The sequence below is a fragment of the Typopeltis vanoorti genome, chromosome 22, assembly GCF_054136105.1.
Source record: "Typopeltis vanoorti isolate ZY-2024b chromosome 22, IOZ_Tvanoo_1.0, whole genome shotgun sequence".
NCBI classification, from domain to species: domain Eukaryota; kingdom Metazoa; phylum Arthropoda; class Arachnida; order Uropygi; family Thelyphonidae; genus Typopeltis; species Typopeltis vanoorti.
Window position 1 is genome coordinate 2,421,307 of NC_143570.1, and position 27,382 is coordinate 2,448,688.

Sequence of the window (27,382 nt, forward strand, 5' to 3'; positions counted from 1 at the left end):
CATGTGATGTCATTTTAATGCCATAAGGTCACTCCCATACCTCATTCAATTTTGGGAATGAAGCTTTCTGCCAGAGGAAGAAGTGGCAGGGGTGCAGATGCTCTTTCCACAAAGATTTAGTAGGACAATCACAAACATCCATGCCCCTGGCAAAATCCAAACCTACAGTCTCTTGCAGATACACTAACCACTTGGCCAACTAGGTCGGCATATTTAAAGTGAGTATACTATTATTAAGCTATGATTAACGAATGCATTGCAGACAAATCTACATTGATGACTATTTGTATTCCAGTCTATCTACTGAAATGACTATTTTTGTTTGTTTTGAAGACAGAATATAAGTTCCACAAAACAGAAATTAAACTTATATTCCTTAATTATTTTCTGAAATTACAGAGATACTCTTCTAAGCCATACAATGAAATCAACCTTCTGTAATATAATATATCTTCAAAAGCTAGAAATGCTGCATACAGAGTACCTTCATTTGGCATTGTGCTGTAATTAATAAATAACTTCATGGTGGTAACTTTTCTTGATATATAACTAATCATAAAAAAATTCACAGTCCACACAACTACTGTCTGTCTACCAGCCAAACGTTAGTACATTAATTTCATATCAAAGTACACACTGATCTGTCATTCAAAATTTAATGTTTCTTAATGCTTATAGGATTTAGCAGTTTTTCAGACTCCACAAAAATCATAAGAAAAATTCAACATGTGCAAGCAACTAATAAGTGCTATTGGTACTTATTTTTATTGCATGTTGTCTTAAACTAATTATAATAAATAAGATGTTAGAATTAGTAATACATTAAAATAAGCATGAAAACAAAGCTCACACTCTCAAATAACGAGGATAATACTCATATCAAGATGATACTGAATTTCTCTTTTTGTGATTCTAAAAAGACTTAATACTCTATTATTTTGCAGCTGAAAATGCAACTATTAAGTATTAATGAATTACAATGAGGATAAAGGTTCCAACACTGTCAAGCTGGAGACCTCAGATTCAGAAGAGATTCATATTTATTATCCAGTACATGTAATCCACACTGGATATAAAACTTAACACTCACTTTTCTTAATCACTCACTGTTATTAATTTTTAGAAAAGGTGTGTTCAGTGCTTTAGCATAGAAAAAAATTATATGCAGGATGTACATGAAGTCATGCACCACAGACATTTATCCTTATAAATAAATGATTTCATTATTCTTTTTTCTAATTATATAATATATGGCATGAAGAAATAAATAGCTTCCTATGATGCATGACTTTAGGAACACCATATATATATATATATATATATATATATATATATATATAAAGGAAAATATGGTAAATGAGCAACAATTCATATAATGAATTACATATTTAAAAAAAAAAAGTCACTATATTTAGGAATATGGCTGTCAAAAGCAAGTCAACTGCATCTGTAATTACCTTTATAATAGAATTAATTTTATATGGTATTATATCCACTACAACAGATTAATTAGAATATTATTCAATTAATTTATATCATCTCTCTCTCTCTCCATGTTTATATATATATATATATATAAACATGGAGAAAGAGAGGATATAAATTAATTGAATAATATTTTCATAATTTTCTGCCTGCATTTAAGTATGACAAATGTAAAATATCTTAAATAAATCTTTAAATATATTTTATAAACTTCTTATCAGTCTTCTTAATAAACATAATCTTTAATTTTTAGTTACTCAGATTTAAAAAACAAATGTATTCATGACTGTGTGTATGTCTCTCTCTCTATATATATACACACACACACACACACAAATGCCCACTCTGTTATTCATTAGTCAATTCCAATTTAAGAAGTTCAGTGTGGAAAATAGCTTATCTATAGAATATTTACAAAGATGAATTACTATCAAAGGCAAAATGCTAAGCAATTCCATAGCATTAATGAGTTTAAGAAGAATTCATCAATTAAGAAAACAATTACAAGGGAAATTCACCTTTAAAAACTGCCTATATAAATACTACTGTTTCTTATTAAGTCATTATGACAAAAAAAAATTAAAAGCATGATCAAGCACAAATCAGAAGTAGTGAAATTAACAGGTATCTAAATTAATGAAATATATAAAGAAAAGCATTTGGACATACATAAGAAGCTAAAATACACAGTACCCCATCTTTTTCACTTCTGTAAAATATATACTGGGGGAAAAATAGCTATGATACTATATTTCCAGACCACACAGGTAGAATGACTTCACAGTTTTAAAATAATAAAAAATTTAGTTTAAAAATGCTGCTCTCCATATCTTATCTTACATTAAATCTAAAATTAAAATATTAATTAGGAACTAATTAATTTTCATATACACAAATAAAAAAAAAACATGAGCAAAAAACAGCTAGTCAGTTTCTTCAAAGGACCACAGAAGGTCAGCTGTTGCATCTCTCTTACGACGACGTTCACACTTAGGGCAAGGCTTAGTAGCATTCATACAAGTATCATGATATACTGCAAGACACTGTTCACATCGATATGTACTATCCATATCAAATGGATATATCACCTGTGGATTATTACAAATCTCACATACAAAGCCTTTCAAAACACACAGCTGACAACCAAGAACATGTCTTTTGGCAAAGCTAATAACTCTTGCCAGGGTCTGAGCCAAAGCACCTGTTGGAACCTGTAACAGGTCTGAAAGAGAATATAAGTGAATATGTTCATATAAATATTCTCGAGGCCACAGTTTTTTGCGTAATTCTTCAGCAACAGATTCTCTGCAAGTAAAGATATAAGAACGTAATAAGCTAAGCTGTGTTCTAAGTGTCTGCAATTGTGCCATTTCATCAATAACAAAATAAATTTGAGGATTCATAACCTTCATGTCAATAAGAGGTTCGTCTTCCACTTTCTGCAAAAATATTTTTGTATGTTTTGAAACAGGATACTTTCTAAAATCCCAATTATGTATAATCCTAGCTGGAATAAAATGTTCCTCATCACTATGGCACTCATAACAATAGCTGTAGCCATCATAGTTACATATATGTGCTTTACCATAGATCATACCAATATGAGCACCACAACTATTGCACTGATATTTTTGAGTATCCAGTCCTTTCTCTGGACAAATTTTACCTAATATAGATAATAACTGACGAGTACATTCATCTGCATTTTCTGAGGTGAAGGCACATGTCTTTGGAACCACTTCGTAATCTAAAACCTCTGGTGTGGTGGACTCAAAACTTCCTTCAGGTGACTAAAAAAAAAATGGAGAGAAAGAAAGAAGATTACTATGTTTTATCAAATATATTTACAAAATAAATAAAATAATAAATAAATATATATATTAAAGAATTAATAAAACATATATATATGTGTGTGTGTGTGTGTGTGCATGTGCATTATACACACAACATATATTCAGGACCAAGATAAACATACAATTCAAGGACTATTCATCCCAGTCAATGTCAGGTGACTATCCCGTCACATGAATAAATCTCAGTAAAAGGTGACAGTCTTTAGTATATTTCAGTACCTTTCATAGACATATACGAACGTTCACATGTAAAGATAAGGATGTTATTTTGCCTCTTTACAAGGCCTTGATAAGACCTTACTTGGACTATTGTGCGCAGGTCTGGTCTCCTGGTTTCCAATGTGATTCTGATATATTGGAGAGAGTACAAAGGCGAGTGTTAAAAATGATATCAGGATTGTGGAATACTGATTATGAAGACAGGTTGAGAATTTGTAGATTGCAGACACTAGCAAACAGGAGAAAGAGGGGGTGATATGAATGAGACTTACAAACTGCTGAAAGGGTATACAGGATTTCAACTGATGGGATTTTTCAATTTATGGAGGGTGGGGAAAGGATGAGAGGGCATCCTTGGAAGCTGACAATGAAGGCTGCCAAGAAGGGTGTAAGGGCTAGATTTTTCTCTCAGAGGGTTGTGCGTGATTGGAATGGATTGCCATTGGATGTTGTGAGTGCAAGCAGTGTGAATGAATTCAAGAAAAAGTATGATAGCTGGTGTGTGTAGTATGTGGCCTCCCTCGATGAGTCTCTGACTCCCTTGAGGTCTCTCTTAATAATAATAATATACATGACTATTGCATGCACTCACAAAATTTTTACTCAAATGTTTTTCTTTACTATAGAAAAAAGGAGGAAATGAGATACCAAATACAAACTTAAAATATTATTATTATATAGCAATTAAATGACTTTCCAGTAAATTATAATTAATAGTATTTGAATTATATGAAGAATTTGTCCATTTTAAGTTCTGATTTCAGTTCATTGGCCCATTCATTATATTTACTGCATTTTTCTTCCATCTTCCCTGAAAGGGTACTCACAAGACTAATTATCTTTTGTGGATAAATCATACAAGCTTTGAAATAATGTTTCATAATGATTTGACAGAGAGATGAATTCTATCTATCTGAAGTTGACCTGACAGCTTTTAACAAGCATATTGAAGTTCAGAGGGCATACAGCAAAAAAAGTGAGTAAAACAGCTCATAGTATTTTCTGGTTGTTAAAGAAAACGCTAATAAGTAGAGATAAGGAAGTTAGTATTCCTATTTGTAAGAAATAGACCACATCTAGACTACTAAGCACAGATTTGTGGAATACCCATGAGGATAGATTGAATATCTGTGGATTACAAATTTTGGTAGTTAGGTGGATAACTGGTGATACGATAGAACTGTATAAGTCACTATAGGATTTATAAGATAGATGCCAAGGAAAATTTTTCAATACATGAACAAGGATTTACCCATGGAAGTTGTGTTAAGAGTGGGTTAGCAAACTTGAGAATTAATATTGTTGTTTTGTTGTTGTTTTTTCCTTCGGTGAATGAAAGGAATACAGTGCTAAAAGCAGTTATGAGTGTTTTTTTTCAGTGAATAGGTTCGAGAAATATAAGCACTGTGTTAATAATAAAGAGTGTGGGCCTCCCATTATGACTCTTCAGACTCTATATAATAATTTCAGTGCAGTATCCAAATAGCCAAGAACCAATGAAGTTTCCCACTTACCAATCTTTGTAATATTTCCATCATTGTTTTTAAGCTACCACCCTATTTAAATCTTCTCGAAATAACTTGTTGCATTACTTTTTCCAACTTAACATCATCAGAAAACAAATAATGGTTGTAACACATATACCACTTATTGCCTTTCTTTACTGAGACACCATTCCTCCATTAGACAAACTACTAATCCATTTTGCTCATCTATAATCCATCCTCTCTCTCTCTCCCCCCCCCCTCCCTCCAAACAATCTGCTTTTGCTGTGTCCAAAAATATGATTTTCATATCAATTTCCCTTGTACAATACATCTCCTACTATCAAAAAATGTAATATGAAAGAAGAAGAAAAAAACACTCACTTTTCCAGAGAACCCACATCTGGTATTCCCGTCTTAGCAAATCTCTAATATTTTAAATGAAACTGTAGATATATAAGTTGATCCATAACCAACTTATGTATCTACAGATATATAACCAATACAACCAACATAAGAGATACATAACCAACTTATGTATCTCTTAACCACAACCAAGAAAGATCTAATTTGTCATAGCACTTCTGAAAGATTATTATTAACAAATTTCCATAGGATCAATAGACCTAACACGCCTTGTTCAATATGTTATCACACTGAACTTTACGCACATATTCACAAACCATTCTGGCAATGCATTCCAACTTCTAGAGATGGCCTTTCTTTCTTCCCCAACTCATTATGTATAAATTCTTCTATATTCATCTGGTAAAACCTCGTCACCAATTTAAATGTCTCTATGATATCACTTCTTTTCTGTATATTAACTAAACTCTGCAATTTACATTTCCTTCAACTTCTTCTCATATGTAAGAGTCCAGAGTCCTGATATTACCTTATTCATCACTTGTCTCTGGATCCTCTCCAGAGTTTTCACATCACAATGAAAACTAGGTGACCAAATCTGAGCACAACAGTTCATGTGTGGTCAAATCAATGCCTTACACAGTAGCAAAGTGTGCTCCCTATCATAGTAGAAATGCACTGTTTAGTTTTTACAATATTTGCAAGTCGTCTCTCAACTCCAGTCCACTATCAATCACTATCTCAGATTCCCAAAGTATAACTCCACCAGTACTAGCCCCATATACTCCAGCACTCAAAAGCACAATATTCTGCACTTATAACACCAAACTACAACTCCACTCATTCATCCAAGTTAAAAGGGTATTTAAATCTTCCTTCAGGAATGTCAGTAGCCACTGTCACATAGACGGTGCCAGTTTGTGCATTGTGATATTTCTATGGATACTGTTCAGCAGAAGTAGCATCAATTACGTCTCCCATTTCTCCCAGTAGTCTTTCATTCCATTTCCCTTGGTTCTATGGAGCAGTCTTCCCCATGAAGTATTTCCATGGGCTACAACCCCCAACTATTCCAGAGAAATATTGAGAGATCACTTGGCTCTTGATCCCTGCCAACACATGGCATTTATGTGCTATGGGCTTTGCAGCCTCTTGTGTGTGAAAGCAATAATAAAAAAATCAGTAATACTCCTTATAGCTCTCTTCTACTAGCAGCAAATAAATCAATAACTCCTATCAGTCCTTTGAAATAAAATTAACAAATAAATTAAACAGGGAATCCAAGACAGGACAGAACAGACAATGTTTTCATTCCTTCTGCTTCTTTGAGACTCTCCCTATTTGGAAATCTCTCAGAGCAAGTTTAACATCGAAAACAACTAAAGATACATGGTAATATATCATCCAGCTTTACCCTACACAATACCTACATTCAGTTCTCAACATGAAATGAGAAATCTTATAAAGAACTTTTATCAAATGAAGGTGAATTAACCAGTCTCACAGCCAGTCAGTTTTCACATCCGTAACTAGCCCATAAGAAATGGGCTAATTTCATTTCTCCTGGAACACTTTTTTTCCTTCCACAAACAGGAACACAGGCTGGAGAACTCATGAAGGTGCCAGGTGGATGGCAAGCTCTTGCTTCAAGCTTTGTCACCAATGCAGGAGTACATCGGGGGCAATTCTATCACCTATCCTCTTTCTCCTATATATAAATGACCTATTTTCAATCATCACCAATCCTATTCACAACTTCGTCAATGACAGCATGCATGCACACACACTATTCATCCTACTCTTTCAAAAAACCCATGCAGTTCTCAGACAACCCAAGCATCAAGATCATCTGCAACTAGTGGTTTAAACACTAAATTGAAATACTAAACCATCCTTCAGTGGAGGCAAGGACATTCTGGTCATCTTCGATGCCACCAAAATGCAGGCTTCCTTTTCTCTCACAATAGAAATCTCAGGACCTTACCTTATCCTCAGCGATACACAAATAACCAGGCAGGATCAGATCTCTCTCTCTCTCCTTGGAATGACATTTACCTCCAGCCTCTCCTGGCATAAACACATCAAATCAATAGCTTCCTCAGCCTCTAAAACATTGGCTATTCTTTTCTGCTGAATATGCTATTTTACACCCATCCAACTGCTAAGTCTAGACAAATCCCAAAGTTGGCAATCCTCAGAATGTTGTTCATTTGGGGTGGTGAACATGAAACCTCTTTAAAAATTATTGATGCTCTCCAGACAAGAGCAATTTGGCTCACAGATGATCCTTCACTCACAGAATCACTTTCACCTCTATCTTGCAGGTACACATGTACATGTGTACCTGCAAGTACTTCCATGGTCCAGTGAACTAGCAAACATCATTCCTTTCCTTTGTGTTGACTTGTTAAAACAAAAGCAGCTACTGCCCAGCATCTGTTTTTCAGTAAAACTGAAAACACATTGAACCTGCTTCTCCTCTTCCTCGTTTATTCCATCTACCTCTGTCCTCCTCTGGAACAGCCTTTCTCATAATGTTTCCCAACAACTACTAGCTCTTCAAGAAAATGTCAACACATTTTTTCCTAATCCTTACCTGTATCCTACATCAGTACTCTGTGTGAGATGCAGATTCTTATCCCCCTCATGTGTGGGTTAAATATAAAGATGTGAATGACTTTTTACTCTTAATATTGACCTTGGCACTAGACATCTACTCATAATTCGGAGTGTTGAATAATGAACACTTTTAGGGTATTTCTCATCAGTGTGAAATACTTTAAAAGGGTTTCTTCTACTGCAGACCCACCCACATCACAATAGGTTAAACAACTTTTCATTTATTAAATTACTAAAAAAGGGGAAAAAAGTATTTCTTCTCTTTCTCACTTGATATGAAATATGCTCTATCCTTCAGATTTCTAATGATATCACATTTCTTCTACTTGGTGGTGATGATGTAACACTGTTTCCTGTGTTGCTTTTTTTATATATAGTATGCTAGTTGCTTCTGGCTAAAAGGTGGAGATTAACATTCACAATTACATCCTCTGAGCCTGTCACCAAGTTCAACACTAAAACCTCTACATTGCTTCCAACCTCACATATTTAGTGTCTTTTTGTTTCCGCATATTTTTTTTTATTTATTTATTTTTAGAACCTATAAATACACTAGTGGCCAAAATTGTGGAAATCTTTTGGAAAAAGTGTATTTCTAAAGTTTGATGGCTCATAACACCACTTTTTTTTTGAGTAATACCATAAAATTATATATCAATGAAGGATTTTTTATCAGAACAGCAGTTATAAAGAAGAAAAGTGAAACATAGAAAAAATGAGATATACAAAAATTCTCACAATGTGAGTTAATACTTAGTTGGGTAACCTTTAGCATTAATTATGGCCTTACAACTCCTTCCCATGGAGTAAACCAAATTTTTTAGTTCTGCAGCTGTTATAATGTGAAACCAAGATTGAATTATTGCTTCTATTAATTGGATTTTATTGGTGGGTTGCTTCTGACTAACAAGTTTCTTTAGTCAGCTCCACAGATTTTTGATTGGGTTAAGGTCTGAGCTATTCCCAGGCCATTCCAGCAGTGGAATGTGATTATCTTGAAACCACTTTTTTGCACACAGCAGCAACATGACATGGAGCTGAATCCTGTTGAAATATAAATGCTTCATTATCTCGGAAAAGATCACGTGCAGAAGGCTTCAGTTTGGGCTCAAGTATTTCATTTATGTATTTTTGGGCATTTATATTCCCATTAATCACGCAAATTCTGCCCACACCTTTTGATGTCATACAATCCCAGATAATAACACTGAGTGGGTGTTTCATGGTAGGTGTAATGCAATCAGGATGCAAATATTCTCCGATTCTTCTCCTTATGTATTTTATGCCATCACTACCAAACAGGGAGATTTTTGTCTCATCACTCCAAATAACACTGTCCCATTGTTCCGCTGTCGAGTTAACATGGGTTTTAGCCCAGTTTAATCTTTTCAACCTTTGTTTGAGAGATAAAAATGGCTTTTTTCGTGGAATTCTAGCATTTAGACCAAATTCTTGCACCCTGCGCTGAACAATCCTTGCACTCAACTTCACATTGTATTGCGCCATTTCATATTGTATACACCCAGATGATTTTCTTCTGTCACGTTGGCACAGTCTCTCAATTCTTCTATCATCATTTGCTGTTGTGCACCTTTTCCTGCCTTTACCAGTCTGGTTTTGTAGTGACTGAGTCTCCTTATACCTCTTCAAAAATTTAGAAATGCCACCTTTGGTTAAGTTTCCACCAATTTTTCTGGGTGCCCAGTCAACTCTTTGCACCATTTCTTTAATTTTATTATGTTTTACAAGCTCACTAAATGAAAGAACATAAAAAAAAAAAACCAACCAACTTGATAGCAATCACATAACACACTGACAAATGTCCTCCTCTCAGCTCCAATACATGACATGAATAGCTGAATCCTACTGTGACCTCATTGGCTCATTGCCAAAACAAGATGACACCTGATTGGCTCTCTAAACACTCATGCTCACTGGCTACATTCAAATGAAGGAAAGCTACTTCATATCAACCTAAGCAAGTTGTGCTTCTTTTTTCTAGTTATTTGGCTATAACCTTTCATAGAATACAGATAATTGAACAAACTTTGTTGTGTTACATTCTTGATTAAATTATCTTTCCATTGATATATAATTTTATGGTATTACACCAAAAAAAAAAAAAAGTGGTGTTATCAGCCATCAAACCTCAAAAATACACTTTTTCCAAAAGGTTTCCACAATTTTGGCCACTAGTATACATCACAATGTCAATGTTGTGTGTGAGATAAGTATAGGGAAGAGTTGGAAAGAAAAGTTTGACATTTTTCTTGAACAGCTGAAGTTTGTAGTTGTTTGGGAATACTTCATGAAGAAGGCTGTTCTAGAAGATAGAGACAGACAGAATAAAAGAGGAAGAGGAGAAGCAAATCTGATGTGTTTGAACAGGCTAAACAGCAAGTGGAGGAATGATGGCTGCCAGTTCAATGGAGCAGTGACCATAGAAGTACTGGTAGAACTCAGAGCCGAAACATTGCATCCGTGAGATAGAGAAGTGGATCTAAGCAAGAGGGAGGGATCATCTATGATTCAAATGGCTCTTCTCGGGACAGCATTCAGAATTTTTTGGAGGTTTTAGTTGAATGACCACAAACGGTATTCTAAGGATGGCAGATTTGTATAGAGTTATAAGGGCGGTCTGAAAAGTTCTCGGCCTAACAATGAAAAAAAGGATTCATAATTTCAAAATTATTTTTATTTTTCAACATAATCTCCTTAAGACTAATACATTTATTCCAGTGATGCCGATAGTGTTGCCATTGTCCAATCCCTGTAGTGGTTCTCAGTAAGATCTGCAAAATACCCCTCTACAACTGCAATTACCTCTTGATTCAAAGAAAAACGCTGACCAGTTTTGGAAAGTCAGAGGGAGCTAAATCTGGGGGAATAGGGTGGATGTTCCAACAATTCATAGTGCAGATCCCTTAATTTTCCCATTGCCAAAACACCTTAGTGGGTAGGTGCCTTGTCCTGATGAAAGATGATTTTTTCTTCTGCAAACTAGGCCTTTTCTCACAAATTTTTTCATCTAGTCTGGTTAAAAGATCGGAATAATATTCCCCGGTTATTGTTTTACCCTTTTCAAGATAATTAATAAAAAAATGACTTTAGCATTCCAAAACACCGATACTGATGGAACCAAGTTTGTCTACTTTGGTGCTGAACAATCGGCTTCTGTCCACTGTTTTGACTGCTGTTTGGATTCGGGTGTGTAATGGTGAATCCAAGTCTCATCCATGGTAATAAATCGACACACAAAATCAGTTTTATTCTTGTTAAAATGCTCCAAGCACTCTTCAGAGATTTTCATGCGAGTGAGATTTTGATCTATAGGCAAATGAGGCACCCATCTTGTGCAAAGCTTTTTTATTTGCAATTCTTTATGCAAAATATATCCTACACTTTCTTTTGAAATGCCTATAGTCTCAGCAATTTCACGCACTTTGACTCACCAGTCATCCAATACCATATCGTGCACTTAATGATTTCTGGTGTTGTTACACTTTTTGGATGTCCTTCACGTGGATCACCTTCAAGGCTGGTACGGCCACATTTAAACTTAGCAGTCCATTTCTTAATTGTCGAAAAAGAAGGAGAAGAGTGCCCATAAACTTTTATGAACTTCAAATGAATTTCTTTTGGCGTTAAACCTTCTTTTACAAAGAATTTTATAACTGCACAATACTCAATTTTATCCATTTCAAGGGATACAGACAACACTTTTGCTCCAGACAGCTGTATAAAACAAATTGATTTGCAATTTCACATGGATGCTTATGACAGATGTACCAACTTAGAAAAAAAAAAATCTTGCCAATAGTGTTGCCATCTATGGTCAAGGCCAAGAACTTTTCTGACCACCCTCATAATAGCTGGGTGAATGAAAAATAGCATCTTGAGAGGAAGAGAATACCTAATTTTTTAGAGGCTAAGGAATCTAATGAGGTGATGTGTTTATGCCACGAGAGAGTGGTAATTGTTATTCAAAGCAGAGAGATCTGATCCTGTCTGGTGATTTGTGCATTACTCAGGGTAAGGGTAGGTGAGCTGAGATTGCTTTTGCAAGAGGAAGGAAATAATTCATTTTTGTGGAAAAATGCACTAAAGGTGACCGACCAGGCTGTTCTTGCTCCATTGAAGGATGATGTGAAGATCAGTGTAAGGTACTGGTTGCAAAGTACTGGTCTTGAAGCTTGGGATATCTGAGCACTACATGATTTGTCAAAAGATTAGATGAATGGAGTACACTATCAGCAAAGCTGTAGACAGAAGTAGGTTGTTTATGTATATGAGAAACAGGGAAGCAAATCAAACAGAGTCCTATGGCACTCCTGGAATGGCAGAGCTCAAAGAGAAAGAGAGCCATCCACCATGACATGCAATAAATGACCATAAAGAAAGCTGGCTACCCAATTAAGAGAGCAGCAGGTAGACAAAAGGATGGCAATTTGTTTAGCAGACCCTGATGCCAAACAGGATCAGCAGCTCAGGAATTATCAAGAGTGACAGCATGTTTCTCTGAACCTTTGCACAGTACATGTCCAGTAGTGGGTGATTTAGACTAAAAGTTCAGCCATAGATCTTGGATGGTAGAATCCATAATGGATTCTGTAGTGGAGAAGGTTCTCCACTCTGTAGTGGTAGTGGAGAAGTTGAGTGACACTATTTTGGAGAGGACTGAGGTGGTGATGATTGGCCATTAATCTGATGACTGGCTTTTATATCACTTTTTTTAGAATAGGCTGGATACATGCTTGCTTCCACATACTGGAATAAGTGATTATTGAATAATATAGTGAATAAGTGAATAAGTGAGTTGCATCAGATGACACAGCTTCCATTTGAACAGGAGGTGCGTTTTCTGCTATTGGCCTTTATTATTACCAGAGACCTCCAGGAGTCAGAGACTCACTGAGGGAAACCATATATCACCCACATTAGCTGTCATACATATATGCTTGCTTCCACATACTGGAATAAGTGATTATTGAAATAATATAGTGAATAAGTGAATAAGTGAGTTGCATCAGATGACACAGCTTCCATTTGAACAGGAGGTGCGTTTTCTGCTATTGGCCTTTATTATTACCAGAGACCTCCAGGAGTCAGAGACTCACTGAGGGAAACCATATATCACCCACATTAGCTGTCATACTCATCTTGAATTCGTTCACACACCATTTGCACTCCCACCACCTCCAAAGGCAAGCCATTTCAACCACAAAATACCCTATGAGAGCAAAATTTATCTTTCACCCCCATTCTGGACTGCATTCATTCTCATTTCATGGATATTCTCTCCCCACTCTACATAAAATGAAAAATTCCATCTACTGGTATCTTGTATAATCCTAAGATTAGGTCTCTCTCTCTCCTCCCCCCCCCCTTTGCTAGTGTCTGCAGTCTATAGATTCTCAATCTGTTCTTTCATCTTTAACATTCTCCTTTGCACCCTCTCCGCTGTATCTGCATCAGCACAAAAACCAGACCAGATATGCACACAACCATACTGCCTTGTAAAGAGGCAAAATGACTTCCTTATCCTTAGATGTCAATGTTTGTTTTAGCATCATATTTATCCTCTGAGATGTATTTTGCAATCTTTGCTATATGGTCCTGAACTTGAACTTTCAATCAACTAAACTCCAAGATACCAAACTCGATCAATTTCTTCTCCAATGTAATATGTCAGTGGATGTCTCAACACACCAAAGTACATAATATTACATTTACTAACACTGAAATAACAACCCCTTTTGACATGCCTCAATTTCAGCTTCAAATCATTCTGCAAGAATAATACATGTCAGTCGCATTCCTAATTACCCTGCGATCTTTGCAACATCAGCAAATAGCTATATGTCTCCTGTCATCCTTCCCAGTGTCGTTAATGTAGAAAATGAACAACAATGGACAAAAGATTGATTCCTGATGTAAATTAATGGTCATCTTAAATTTTGCAGATTCAAATCCTCTATACACCACCTTTTGATATCTGTCACTCAGCCATCCTCTTATTCAAGCTAACAGTTTATAATCCAATCCTGTAACCCTCCAACTTATGTAAAACTTTCCATGATGTATCCTGTGAAAAGTCTTAGCAAAGTCAAAAGTATTATAGTATATCCATTCCCCTTGTCTAACTCAATTGTTACATTATAAAATGTGAACAAGTTACTCAAACATGACCATCCCTTAGCAAAAAACCCATACAATTAATTGCAAAGTTTAGATTCTCTGTCAACCCATTTCTATATATAAGATCTTACCAACTTTTCCAAAATCTTTACACCACTGCAGAGATACTGATAGGTGAATAGTTAGACACAACTGTCTTTGCACTACCTTCAATGGAATTACCATGCATTCTTTTCATCCCTGTACTGAGATTCAAATTATATAAGGTCAAAGGCACGGCCAAGTCAGCTGAACACTGTTTTAGCAACCATGCGCTGATATTCCATCTGTCTTTACTGCCAAATTCTAATTCAGTTTATGCAACACCTCTGTTACTTCCTTATACACTTGAGTTTCTTCATCTAGTATAGTCGAAGCACTGAACTCAATGTTGCATACATCTGATTGATAGCTCTTAGCAAAATGGGTACTCATTAGATGATCAATCACTTCTGCATGCCACCTTCTTTCAGTTATTCTTTAACATTCATTCTTTTCTGTCTTCTACTTGCAATACAACAATAGAATTCTTTTGGATTATCTTTGGCTTGCAGAACCAGTTTCTTTTCATACTCACACATAGTTTTCTGTACAATACTTGTAACCCTTCTGGCATGCATCCTATAATTCTCATAACTGACATCATCCTTATGTACATAGTATTCCTTCCGCATCTTTTTCTTCAGAATTTCTTGCTTAATAAGACTGCACATCCATTTCACTTCTATCCTATTTATTTTTCGAATTCAAGGGCCAGTTTCCAATATTGCATTGCTGATGTATTTTTTTTTAATGCTTCCCATGCACTGCCAATATCCTTCCTATATAGCAACAGATACCATGAGATTGAACCTAGTATTCTCTTTCACTGACTGTAATATCCTACTTTGTAGTTCAGCATGCAGTTTCTTCTGAATGAAACATCCAAATACTTAGTCACTCACAGGTCATTATAGTATGATCACTGTAACCAACTAAAGGTAGAATAGTCCTGTTTTAACTGAATCTCCCCCCCCCCACCTTTGAAGTTATAATACTAACTTCAAATTCCTTCTTTCCTTCTTTGTCACATGCTGCCAAGGAGACTTATCTCACAACAGCTCAATAAATTCAGCCTCAGTGCTATTACCCAATCAATGTTTGGATAATTAAAGTCATCCATAATGATTACTTGTTTAGGTAGATTTGGCAATGCATTTCATCATCATTAGCAACTGATCAGTTGAGATCATTAGTATCACGTGCCTTTACTGTCTGTCCTTCCTAAAAATACTGTACCTTTTACACTCAATACCAGTTAGTATGTCTGCCTCTGAGAGCCATGCCTCATTGATGCCAACAATCAGAGTCACAACATATTCACCAAGGCAAACAACTCAATCGCTTTTTTCCTAATACTTCTACATCTAAGCACAGACAGTTACTTCCATGATTTTTTGTATACTTATTTCTATAGTCTGCATGATCCAGATGGACTACTTTCATCTCTATTCATATCTACTGCTTCACTTATACAGACAATCCTTGTGAATAATTAATAAAGCTGAACCAGATGAACACACAGTTATCCTTTCATCATAATCACTTCCATGATTAAGCATATATATATATAACATTAACAGTTATGTAACTTAGTCATTCTTATGGATAGATCTCATCATGATCTAGTATCCCTAACTCCTGTATTAGGTCTCACAATGAATAATTTCTCCAAACTAATGATACCCAGCACATTCATTGGTGCAGGTCATCTCCATTATATAAATCCATACTTCCCTTAAACTAGCTCCTCACATCAAAACATTGCAGTCATTCCTTCCATAAAATCTCTGCATCCAATCATCTACCTTCATAGCTAATGCAAATTCAGTACTATTATCTTGGTAATCGACTAACAATTTTTGCCTTTTCACTCTCACTTCTACCAGCAATCATTTCATATCCTCTCTCTCACTATATTTATTACTAGTTAAATTTTGCTTCTATGAGAACTAGAATCTCTTTTATTTTTCTGTTTTTGAATTGCATATGTTAATTTTTTTTTTTTATTATTTTCACCTGGTTTTATGATTTTATGAAGTCAGATTTGGATTTGCCGATGGCTGTTTTGCATTTACTACATGTGTCAGCACATTTTGAGTATGAAGTTCGAGATCTTATTGCAAACTGCCTGTGGTAGGCTGAGATTTTTTTTCTTCCCCCAACTACTTTCTGCTGAACCAGGGCTTGGAAAATGGATGAGAATTTTGAGTAGAATCATTCTAACAAGAATAATTTCTGTTTGTCACTCAGGGCAGAAGCGATAGTCAAGCCATGAAAAGAAAGAATAAAAGTTCCAGGGGTCATCCCACTTCATAACCTTGCAGTGCCAAAAGGCACAAGGTTGGGAGTAGTTGGAAAAAAGGCATTCCTTGTGAGAGAAGCTGAACAAAATTGTGATCTGAGTTACTGAGAGTAGACTTGACTCTATAGTGAGTCTAGAAAATTCATTACAGAGGTCACATCTCTATTCACGTTTCTAGAAAAAAGGAGATCAAAAAGTGGAGAGGATCATCAGGAATCCAAGTAGGTAATTGTACAATTTGCATTAGGTCATTGCTTATAACCACAAACTTGGAAAAAGGGAACTAGCTGGAGTTGTGAATGTTAAGATCACCTAGGAAGATGACTTCTCTACCTAGATAGCAACTGCAGGAGGTTGAGCTTCATGGAAAGGAAGGTGAAGGAGTCAGATTGATTTTAGGAGTCTAGAGACCGGTAAATACAGTAAACAAATGTTACTAAATGAGAAAAGGAAACCTTAAGCCAGAAGAGGTCAAAAGTAAGGGGGGGTTGTAAATTAGCTATTCTCTGGCGAGCAATATCAGCTCTCACAAAGGCATAGGTGCCACCCTTGTGGCAAAATGAATCATGAAGTTTGTACATTTAAGATGGACAGTGGTTGATGTAGATGCAATCTAGGTTTCTTTTAAAAGTAGAAGGGCTGGTCTAGATGACTGTAAGCAATTACATATATCATTTACGTTGGTGTTTATTCCATGGATGTTGGTAAACTGGATATGAATGCAAGTTTTTTATAGTGATTCTGGTATGTTTTGTATATTGTACTTGGTGTGGCATTTTTGTTGGAATTTTGAGGGAGATTTATATCAACCATAGTGTCACTGTTTGTAAGTAAATGCTATATTATCTTTCCAATCTATATTCCCATAACTAAAATCTTCCATTAGAATCACCTTTCTTTTACCGGTCCAACCAATTTGCATAAACATTTCACACTCACTGTCCTCTCTATTCATGGGCAAATTTATCTTAATCCCACAGCCTCAAAGCTATTATTATTACCTGCTCAATAATCACTGGGAATACACTTAATCAATGATACAAACTAATCCCCTTCATTTCTAATACTTTTTGCATTAGCAAACAAACATAATAGATCATTTGAAGACCCATAAGCAACTATGCTGATCATTTTTCTCATATGCTTCTTCATGAGTCCACAAGTTTATCAAACTTCCCTTCCCATCACTATGATTCCTTTACCATATCAGATACAACCCCAGTGCAATCTACACCATAACTCTTGTTTCATTTTGCTTTTTCTCTACTTCTTTTTCTCATGTCTTTCACTGATTTCACAAAAAAAATAAAAAGTCTTGCACACTAAATTCATCTTCTTTCAATTTCATATCTTTTAGGTTCTTTTTTTATTTTTGTTACCTCCACAGTTATTTAATCCATTTTTTTTTATTCATTCTTTCATCAAACAGCAGCTACTCAAAATGCTGGCCATCAAATGCAACCCATCTCTATTAAACCACTGCAGCTTCACCTATCAAATTTACTCCATACATTCACAACCTGCATACTTTTTTTGTAATACATAATATACATGGTTGGAGACAGAATGTAGTGAATTGAGAAGAGCTTTCTGCTCTTCTCAACTCATTATGTTCACCAGTGCAAAACACTTAACCACCCTTCCCAACTACACTGTGATCCTTCACCTGTTACAACGATTTTCTCAGGCCCTTGTCGATATTTTCTTGATCACTATTTACAACCACCAACTGCAATACCCATACACGGCTTTCATTTCATAGTACTCATCTATAAAAAAGAAAAAACACACTGTGGGAATTAAAGAAGAATTTCTCCACTGAGTGTTTCAGATAAGAATTATGCAGCACACTTAAAAAAAAAGAAAGAAAAATTATGGAAGGGAAACTTGGAGAACAACATATGCAGGATCAGATTTTTACTTTAAGACAAATAGATGAGAATTCATGGGAATATAACAAGTATTTGTACTTATGTTTTGTATGGAAAATGCATATGACAAGGTGCCAAGAGAACAGGTGTTCCAAATGCTATAAGTTATATGGTGTAAGTGGGTCATTATGTCAAGGAATACATAGTGTATATTTGAGCTCTAATTCAGCAGTTAGAATTGAAGGAGGTACACTTAGACGATTTGATATTAAATCAAGTGCAAGAAAAGGGTGCAGATTATCTCCACTGTTATTCATCATCCATATGGTTCATATTATATTTAGTTAGGTGTTGCTATAGGCCTGGTAATATGGAGGGTAATGAGAAGAAAATGTATAGGCAAATGGTTGGAAGAAATGAGCGATCATTATGAGTGACTTTAATTATGGTAATATAGACTGGAATTAAGAGACTGCATCTGGGGGGGGGGGGGCAAAGAAAATGAATTTCTGGAGTTTTTTAAAAGACTTGGGTCTTAAGCCTAAGCATTTTAAAGAATTAACTTAGGCCATATGTAACAGATGGCACATGAGGATCAAAAAAGTATTGGATTTGATCATCTCATCAGATCATGTTATAAATGGGGGGTGTCAAATCTTCCACCAGTTGGTGAGAGGTGACCATGAGGTGATCACTTGCAGGGCAACTAGTCATTTGAGGACATCTGTTAGAAAGGGATATATGTGGAATTATAAGGCTGATAATTATGAAAAGCTCAGGAAACAGCTCGCAGCTGCTTGAGCCCTACTTAAGAACTATTTAGTGGAGAAAGTTTATTTTTCACTTGGTTAGAGTATAATAAAATTGGTTTAATCCTTTATCCAAGTGTGAGCAAACAAAGTTTGCGCCTGAAAGTATCTTCAGGACTGGGGTAAGGTGGTACAACACCAGGGCAACTCATTGCAAAGGTGGAGCAAGCTACCAACACTCCTATCTCAGTATCTCCTATAATGCAAAACACATCTCCTTGCGGATATGTCTAATGTTATGCATTAAGGGAAGGGCCATTACCCAGACTAGTTTCAACCTTTATTGAGGTCTCTTCAGTGGGAGCCAGGCCCAAGTGGAGATATGTCTAATGTTATGCATTAAGGGAAGGGCCACTACCGAGACTAGTTTCAACCTTTATTGAGGTCTCTTCAGTGGGAGCCAGGCCCAAGTGGAGATAGCAGGTAGAAGCATTAGCAGGTCATCTCTACCTATAGGAGTTGCCAAATGGTGTGCCACCCTTTTTTTATAAATTAATTTGGATTTAGAGAAAGATGTTGAAAGTTTATATTTCACTTGGTTAGAGTATAATAAAATTGGTTTAATCCTTTATCCAAGTGTGAGCAAACAAAGTTTGCACCTGAAAGTATCTTCAGCACTGGGGTAAGGTGGTACAACACCAGGGCAACTCGTTACAAAGGTGGAGCAAGCTACCAACACTCCTATCTCAGTATCTCTTATAATGCAAAACACATCTCCTTGCGGATATGTCTAATGTTATGCATTAAGGGAAGGGCCGCTACCCAGATTAGTTTCAACCTTTATTGAGGTCTCTTCAGTGGGAGCCAGGCCCAAGTGGAGATACCAGGTAGAAGCATTAGCAGGTCATCTCTACCTATAGGAGTTGCCAAATGGTGTGCCACCCTTTTTTTATAAATTACTCTGGATTTAGAGAAAGATGTTGAAAGTTTATTTTTTTTTTTCACTTGGTTAGAGTATAATAAAATTGGTTCAATCCTTTATCCAAGTGTGAGCAAACAAAGTTTGCGCCTGAAAGTATCTTCAGGACTGGGGTAAGGTGGTACAACACCTTACCCCAGTTTGTACCACCTTACCCCAGTCCTGAAGATACTTTCAGGTGCAAACTTTGTTTGCTCACACTTGGATAAAGGATTAAACCAATTTTATTATATTTAGTGGAGACAATATCAGAATGTATTCCAAAGGTCAAGAAGGTAAATAGAGCAGATGTGAAATGGATGAATCAAAAGATAAGGTATGCATGATCTGGAAGAAACACAAGATGAGTGATTATAACAACCAGTTGCATGAGAAGTGCAATGAGCAGGAGAGGAAGGTGGCTCGCTTGATAAGAGCAGCAAAAGGGCAGTATGAGCAGCAGTGAGCTAATGTGGCTAAAAAAAATCCTAAGAGAATATTTTCGATATGTCGCCAATAGAAGAAAGAATAATTATGAAAGGATGGCATTGATTTGTGAAAATGGAGGGATGATAACTGTTGCAAAGGATATAGCTGAGTTATTTAATGAGTAATTTATAAAGGTATTTCATTCTTGTGAATGTGACATCATGCAAAACTTGAATGCAGTGGGAAAGGAGGAGGGGGAACTGTTAGTGAGTGAGTAGGAGGTACATGAGAAATTGAATAAATTTGATGTAAATAGGACTTGATGCTATATCACTATGTATTTTGAGGAAATGTTCTGAGGAATTAAGCTTTTACATATCTTTTTTAACATGAGTCTTATGCTGGGCCAAGTTCCAAAGGAGTGTAAAGAAGGTAAAATTGTTCCAATTCATAAGGGAGGTGATAAGACTAGGGCTTTGAATTATAGGCCAGTCTGTGTGTCTGGAATTGTGGTTAAAGTGTTAGAGAGATTAATTAAGACCAGGATTCAGAATTGGGTTGAAAACAGAAAAATACTCTTTGGTGGCCAGCATTGGTTTGTTAAAGGAAGATAGTGTTTTAGCAGTCTCTCTACTTATAATAAAGTAACAAATGCATCGGATAAGAGTGATGCATACACAGTGGTATATTTAGATTTTGCAAAGGTCTTTAATAAACTGCCACATGACAAGCTGGTAGTTAAATTGGAATGGATGGGGGCTAAACAGTAGATTAGTTCACTGAATTGGCGATTGGTTGTCTGATAGCTATCAGAAAGTTGTCGATGGAAGCATAACGTCCCAGAAGAGGAAAGTTACTAGTGGTGTACCAAAAGGATCTGTTTTGGGTTCATTGCTGTTTAATTTGTATGTAAATGATATTGGAAGAGGTCTGAATGGTGATGTGCAGTTGTTTACAGATTATGCAAAGTTGGGGAGATATCAGGAGTAGAGCAGATACTGTGGCTTTGCAAGAGGACTTGAATACACTGGCTGAATGGGTAAATGAGTGGGGATGTCAATTCAATGTTGCAAAGTGTAAGGTTTTAAAATTTGGAAAGGAGAGATGGGATGTAGAATACACAGACAGTGGAAATATCTCGGAAAGGGTAGAACAGATGAGAGATCTAGGATTGATTGTGGATATTGACTAAACTTTTGGGGACATAATGCTAAAATTGTGAGGACAGCACAGCGGATAATGGGAATGATGTGGAAGGCAGTGACCTGTAGAAGTAAGGATGTTATGGTTCCCTTGTATAAGACTTTGATCAGGCCATATATGGATTACTGTGCACGGATTTGGTCATCTGGTTTTCAAAAAAGATGAAGGTGTATTGGAAAAGGTCCAGAGACAACTGAAATATTGGGTGTTGGAAGTTTCTGGTCTCTGGAATGTTGAGTATGAAGAGAGATGGAGAAAATGCAATTTGCAGAAATTGGTGGATAGGAAGAGGAGAGGGGATATGATCGAGACATAAGCTGTTATTAGACATAACAGGTTATTACCAGATTAATGTCGGGAGGTTTTGCATAGAATGGGTGATGATAGGGAGAAAACAAAAGGTCATCTCTGGAAGCTGTATAAGGAGAGTGTGAGCAAAGGGGGTGAAGAGCAGGTTTCTTGCATGGAAAAATGGAGAGTAATTGGAATGCATTGCCCAAGAGTGTGGTGAGCATGAAGACAGTGAACATATTTAAGGTGTGGTATGATAAACTGTATGTGTAACAGCGGAACCTCCTGCGATGAGTCTTTTGACTCCATGGAAGTTTTAATAATAATTATTATTACGTAACACCTCCAGGGAGTTCAAAGGCTCATCAAGGGAGGATATCTACTCTACAAGTTTCTGTCTCCACCAACCACAACTACCTTCATCATCTACACAAGTGTTTCTCAAACTTCAGATATCCACGTACCCCTTCTTAAATTTTAATTATTACCAAGTACCCCTTTATCAAATAATAAATAAAGTATATTTCATTATAAATGTCTATTTTATTTGAATTTATATGTTCATGTAAACAAAAAATATGATTTATTTTTAATAGAACAAAATTTAGAATAGGTTCCTCTTCATTTCCTGTTCATGAAAATCCACATTTAAAGTAATTAATATCATACTTACGAAGATTTTTCATCTTCTTCCTAGTTGGTTCTCTAGAGATGTCAGACGACACACCCTTATCGATTTCATTTGATCCAGATGCAATATCAACGTTTTCTTGTTGGTTACAGCTACTTATATTTGCTATATTGCTCTCTTTTGTGAGTTTTTATAAATCCAATCTTTAACCAATGATCCATACTTAAGAATTTGAAAGCTAAAAAAATTACTGTATTTACTCAAATATAACTCGCACTTTTTTCCCAAAATTAAAGCTAAAAAATTGTGGTGCAAGATATGTGCAGAAATTTTTGGAAACTAAAGTTTTCAGAAAAAAACTGCAAATGGTTTGACTTACCAAGAAGCTCCTACTCGCTATCGCTACTTTAGGCATCAAGAACTGTTTCCTTGTCCTTGTGTGCATTGTCAAAGTCATCAACCCAAATAGCTTCATCTTCTTTCCCATTATTTCAAGCAAAAATTACCAGTAATTTTCAAGACTTGAGATACATAGAGCAGCTAAGAAGTGCATATAATTGGTGCGGTATTAACAAAAGATCGCACGAACCAAAGACAAATTAGAATTTCAACAGTTGAGTTGAAATGCTAATTCTTTTCAACTGAATTCCATAATATCTGAAGCACATTCACTACATATTTCTTAGTGTTAACATGTTCATGACGGGGTGGTGTCAAGCAAAAACCATATGTTGCACCGCCAACATATGGTTTTGCTTAAGTCTGTACAGCAGTTTCTGTTGGAGGGGAGATGTGATTCATTACTTACAGCCGTTTTTATCCCAGTTGTCTCTAATTGCACTATTTGTAGAGAAATATAATGATTCCATGCGCTAATGATGCATAACCAAAAATTGCTACGTACCCCCTGAAGACCTTTATGTTTATGGATTTCACACACAGATACTCTCTAAAATCTTCCTCGCATTATCTAACAAATACATTTCACAGTAACCACAACAGATGAAACAAAAAAAAAAGTTTGAGTTCAAAAAAATAACAATAACAATTACCATCTTGTATTTATCAGTAGGCAGGTATTTATTTATTTCCTGTTATGAAATAAGTTTTCTTTTGGAGAAAGAGAGAGAGAGAACGGACAAAAAAGGGAATGATTACCATTACTCCAAAATTATTTTTCAGAATTCACTATTGTCAATAATATAGCAATTTGTAAGGTATGGAAAGAAGGAGTGTGGAGAATTCCACTAATGGAATATATTGCAGAGCCAGATGAAATATGTGGAGCATGGAAGTAAGGGTGTACAAGAGAGAGCTGTGAGATCAATGAAAGAGGGAATTTACTTGTAGAGATAATGAGGTCACTATACTACTGCACAAGGCTTTAATATAGATCAGATGGATTACCGTGCATATCTCTGGTCTCCTGATTTTCAAAATGATGAGGCAATTCTGATAAGTAAGTCTAAGAACATTAGGTCTCTGGTGGCTTTTCATCAATCAATGTTGACTGATAGATGAAAAGCCATCTGTAGAGCATGATATCCAGGAGAAGGAGGGAAAAAAAAAGTAAGTGATATAAACATATCAGTTATCAGAAAGTGGTGGACCATTCTAACAAATGCTAAAGCTAGTTAACTCACCTGCAACTGAAGTTGAGTTAACTAGTTTCATATGAAAATAGCAGTGTGTTTCACGTTGCATGTCTTCATCTTACAAAACAGGCAAACCAGTCTGAAGCATACAAAGAATTAGCAAACATAAAACAATGGTCTTGTATCAGTCCATATTTCAAATATCAGAGTCATGCAACACCACAGATTTCTGATAATGATATGAGATAATGAATTTTGCATTCTCATATATTTACTATTATCTTTAAGTACATTAAAATGCTTTCAGCAAGAAAGGGTTGTAAAAAAATATATTTACAAATTTTGCACTAATGTTTCTCTCATTAACTTAAATATATTTCAGAGCTGATACGAGAGTGTCCGCTGAATTTAGAAGTATAACAGTCAAGACAAAAGCGTACATGATTTTGCAGAAAATGGATATAAAATAAAGTTAAGCTCTTCATATTTTGGCTAATCAAAATATAGTTTATTTTAAAAAAACGTAGCTTTGAAATGTTAGCTTTCAAAAAAAAAAATTATATAATAACCTAATGTATTATAAATCTTATAGTTTAGACATCATTATTTCTTTAGAGAATTATGCACCTGGTCAACATGAAAAAGTTCACAGCTATATAGTATTGTGACTGAGTACTACTCAACCAATATAGTATCCCACTGATGAGACATCTGAAGAAACTCTCACCACAGTATATGGTAACATACACCTCCACACTATTATGAAATGTATTTAGTATCTTATAATACTTGAACAACTTATACTGAAGTTAACTACTATTACTAAAAAATAGCTAGGCAAAGCAATGAATGTGTAAACTATTGTTTACTTATGCTAGAATATGGATGAAGACTAGAACATTTTGCATTTTGGGATAAATAGATTACAAATTGTATACCACACTGATGGAACAATACTCCAGGAAATACATGAAGCTAGAGATTTAGGGATGGTGATAGACAAGGAGTTAAAGTTTAGAGCACATATCTAAGGTTGCTAAAGTAGCTCATAAGATTACTTGGCTATCTGGATTACTGTGCTCAGGTCTGGTCTCCTGGGGATGAGAAAGTGATGGAGAAGATTCAGAGGTGAAAGACCAAAATGGTGAGTGGTCTGTAGACTGTCCCCTATGAGGACAGATTGAGGGTTGTGGAATACAAAAGTCTGTTGATAGGAGAAAAAAGAGATGATATAATAGAAACATTTTAAGTTACTTAAACAGTTTTATAGGATTGATACAGGGGAAATGTTTCAGAACTTGGTTAGAGGGGGGCCAGAACAAGAGGTCATCCCTAGAAGTTGAATAAAGGTGTGGTTTTTTTCTTGGAGAGTTGTGAGTGAGTGGAATGGGTTACCAGAGTCAGTTGTGAGTGCTTTGTCTGTTAATGGGTTCAAGGAAAGGTATGATAAATTGTGTGGATAGTTTGGGTCTCCCACAATCAGTCTTCAGACTCCATGGAGGTGCCTGTACAATAATAATTTCTTCATAGGTATACCATAATTTGCAATAGTGTTATGCACTGAGACTGGTCAAGGATTACTATAGATACAACCAAACTTTGCTACATAATCTTAAAAAATATGTGACAATACAGTTTTAATAACAAAAGAAAAATTTTAAATAAAAAATAAACTCTAATCCTCACCAGAAACATACAAAAAGAATTACCTCATTTTCTGCTTGCCTAACTACTTCCTGATCTGATACTTTAACAACTGATGTCATAAAGTCTGCAATTTCTGGTGTTCCCACCAGTGATCTATTAACATTACGACTGTAATTCTGCAAAAGAGAGTCAAAACTTTGTGCATCAAGGTCATCATCATCATCTTTTATAAAAGGTATATCTTCCTCTGGTTCAAGTGATGATGACCAACCATGATAATGAGAGATTCGGTTACCTCTTGTAACATCTGGTGATGGTGAAGCTGAAGGAATTTCTTCAAACCCTTGCTGAAAATCAGGAATAGAACTTGGAGATGCCATTTGATCTGGAATGTCTGTTTTGAAATCTATTTCACTAGATCCTAAAGATATACGCTCTATTTCAGTTCCTTGATTTGGAATGGAGCTATGACTTTGTTTAGGCTTTTCTATATCTATACATGGTTGATTTTCCAATGGTTTGCACTTTTCATTTTCAGAAGTGCTTATGGGATTGCTAGCACTGGCTACAGTTTCTTCTGTGTTTTCCATACTAACATCACTCTGGGATTTAATTTTTGGTTGTCGTTTTGTGTATGGAGATTCTAAACCTCTAGATTTACTGCGTCCTTTATGCTCTTTGTTTCCTTCTTCATTAAGGAGAACCTCAACTACATCAACTGCTGGCATAACAGGTTCTGGTACAACTGGAGGAGTCCATAGTCCTGCAAGTATTAGTGGTCCAGCAGGCCAAAGATTTAAAGCACTGCAATTGCAAGCTAACTGAAGGTGAAATATACAGAGACCTTCAAGAAACTGTTTCATAATATCAGGCTGTTCGCTGTCCATAAAGTAGGCAGTGGATCGGTAATAATTCTGTAACGTATTTTTATCCTTAAGCATGGTATCAATATAACTTGTCATTAGTCCTTCATTCAGTGCCAACCGTAACCAAGCCCTACATCTCCCAACATCAGTTGTAATCTGACTTAATCGACAAATCTGCGACAGTACATCTTTATGAGAATATATCATCACAACAGGCCAAAAATCTGGTTCTGGCATTTTATCATTATTGCTACCTAGTACTAGTACAGCTGTCACTTTGTTTACTAATTTTTCTTTCAGACCATGCGTAAATATTGCTTCAAGACAGGTACAAATATTACTTACAGTTTCTCCTCCATAAACAGGATCCTCTCTACCAACGTTTTCTTGTTGAAGCGCTCGAACTGAACGTCCCAACTCAGCAGTCAACTGTTTTTTTATAACAATTTCACGAGTGATGTCTTCAATAGTTGGGGAAGTTGCTTTTTTCCACAGGGAAGACATGGCTATCGTATTAATATTGCACGTTTGCACATTTTTGATTCAAAATATGTATGTTCAATCCTTTTCGAAAAATCAAATGCTGATCACAGCA

General features: G+C 35.7%; 1 protein-coding gene across 1 annotated transcript; it reads right to left on the bottom strand.

Moving 5' to 3' along the window:
• Positions 1 to 2,408: 2,408 nt before the first annotated feature.
• On the bottom strand, positions 2,409 to 27,382 carry Plekhm1 (Pleckstrin homology and RUN domain containing M1). The gene is made up of 2 exons (XM_090412405.1): positions 25,984 to 27,382; positions 2,409 to 3,275 (listed from the first exon to the last, which is right to left on the bottom strand). The coding sequence occupies exons 1-2, from the start codon at positions 27,289 to 27,291 to the stop codon at positions 2,409 to 2,411; spliced, it is 2,175 nt and encodes a 724-aa protein (XP_090268531.1). The 5' UTR covers positions 27,292 to 27,382.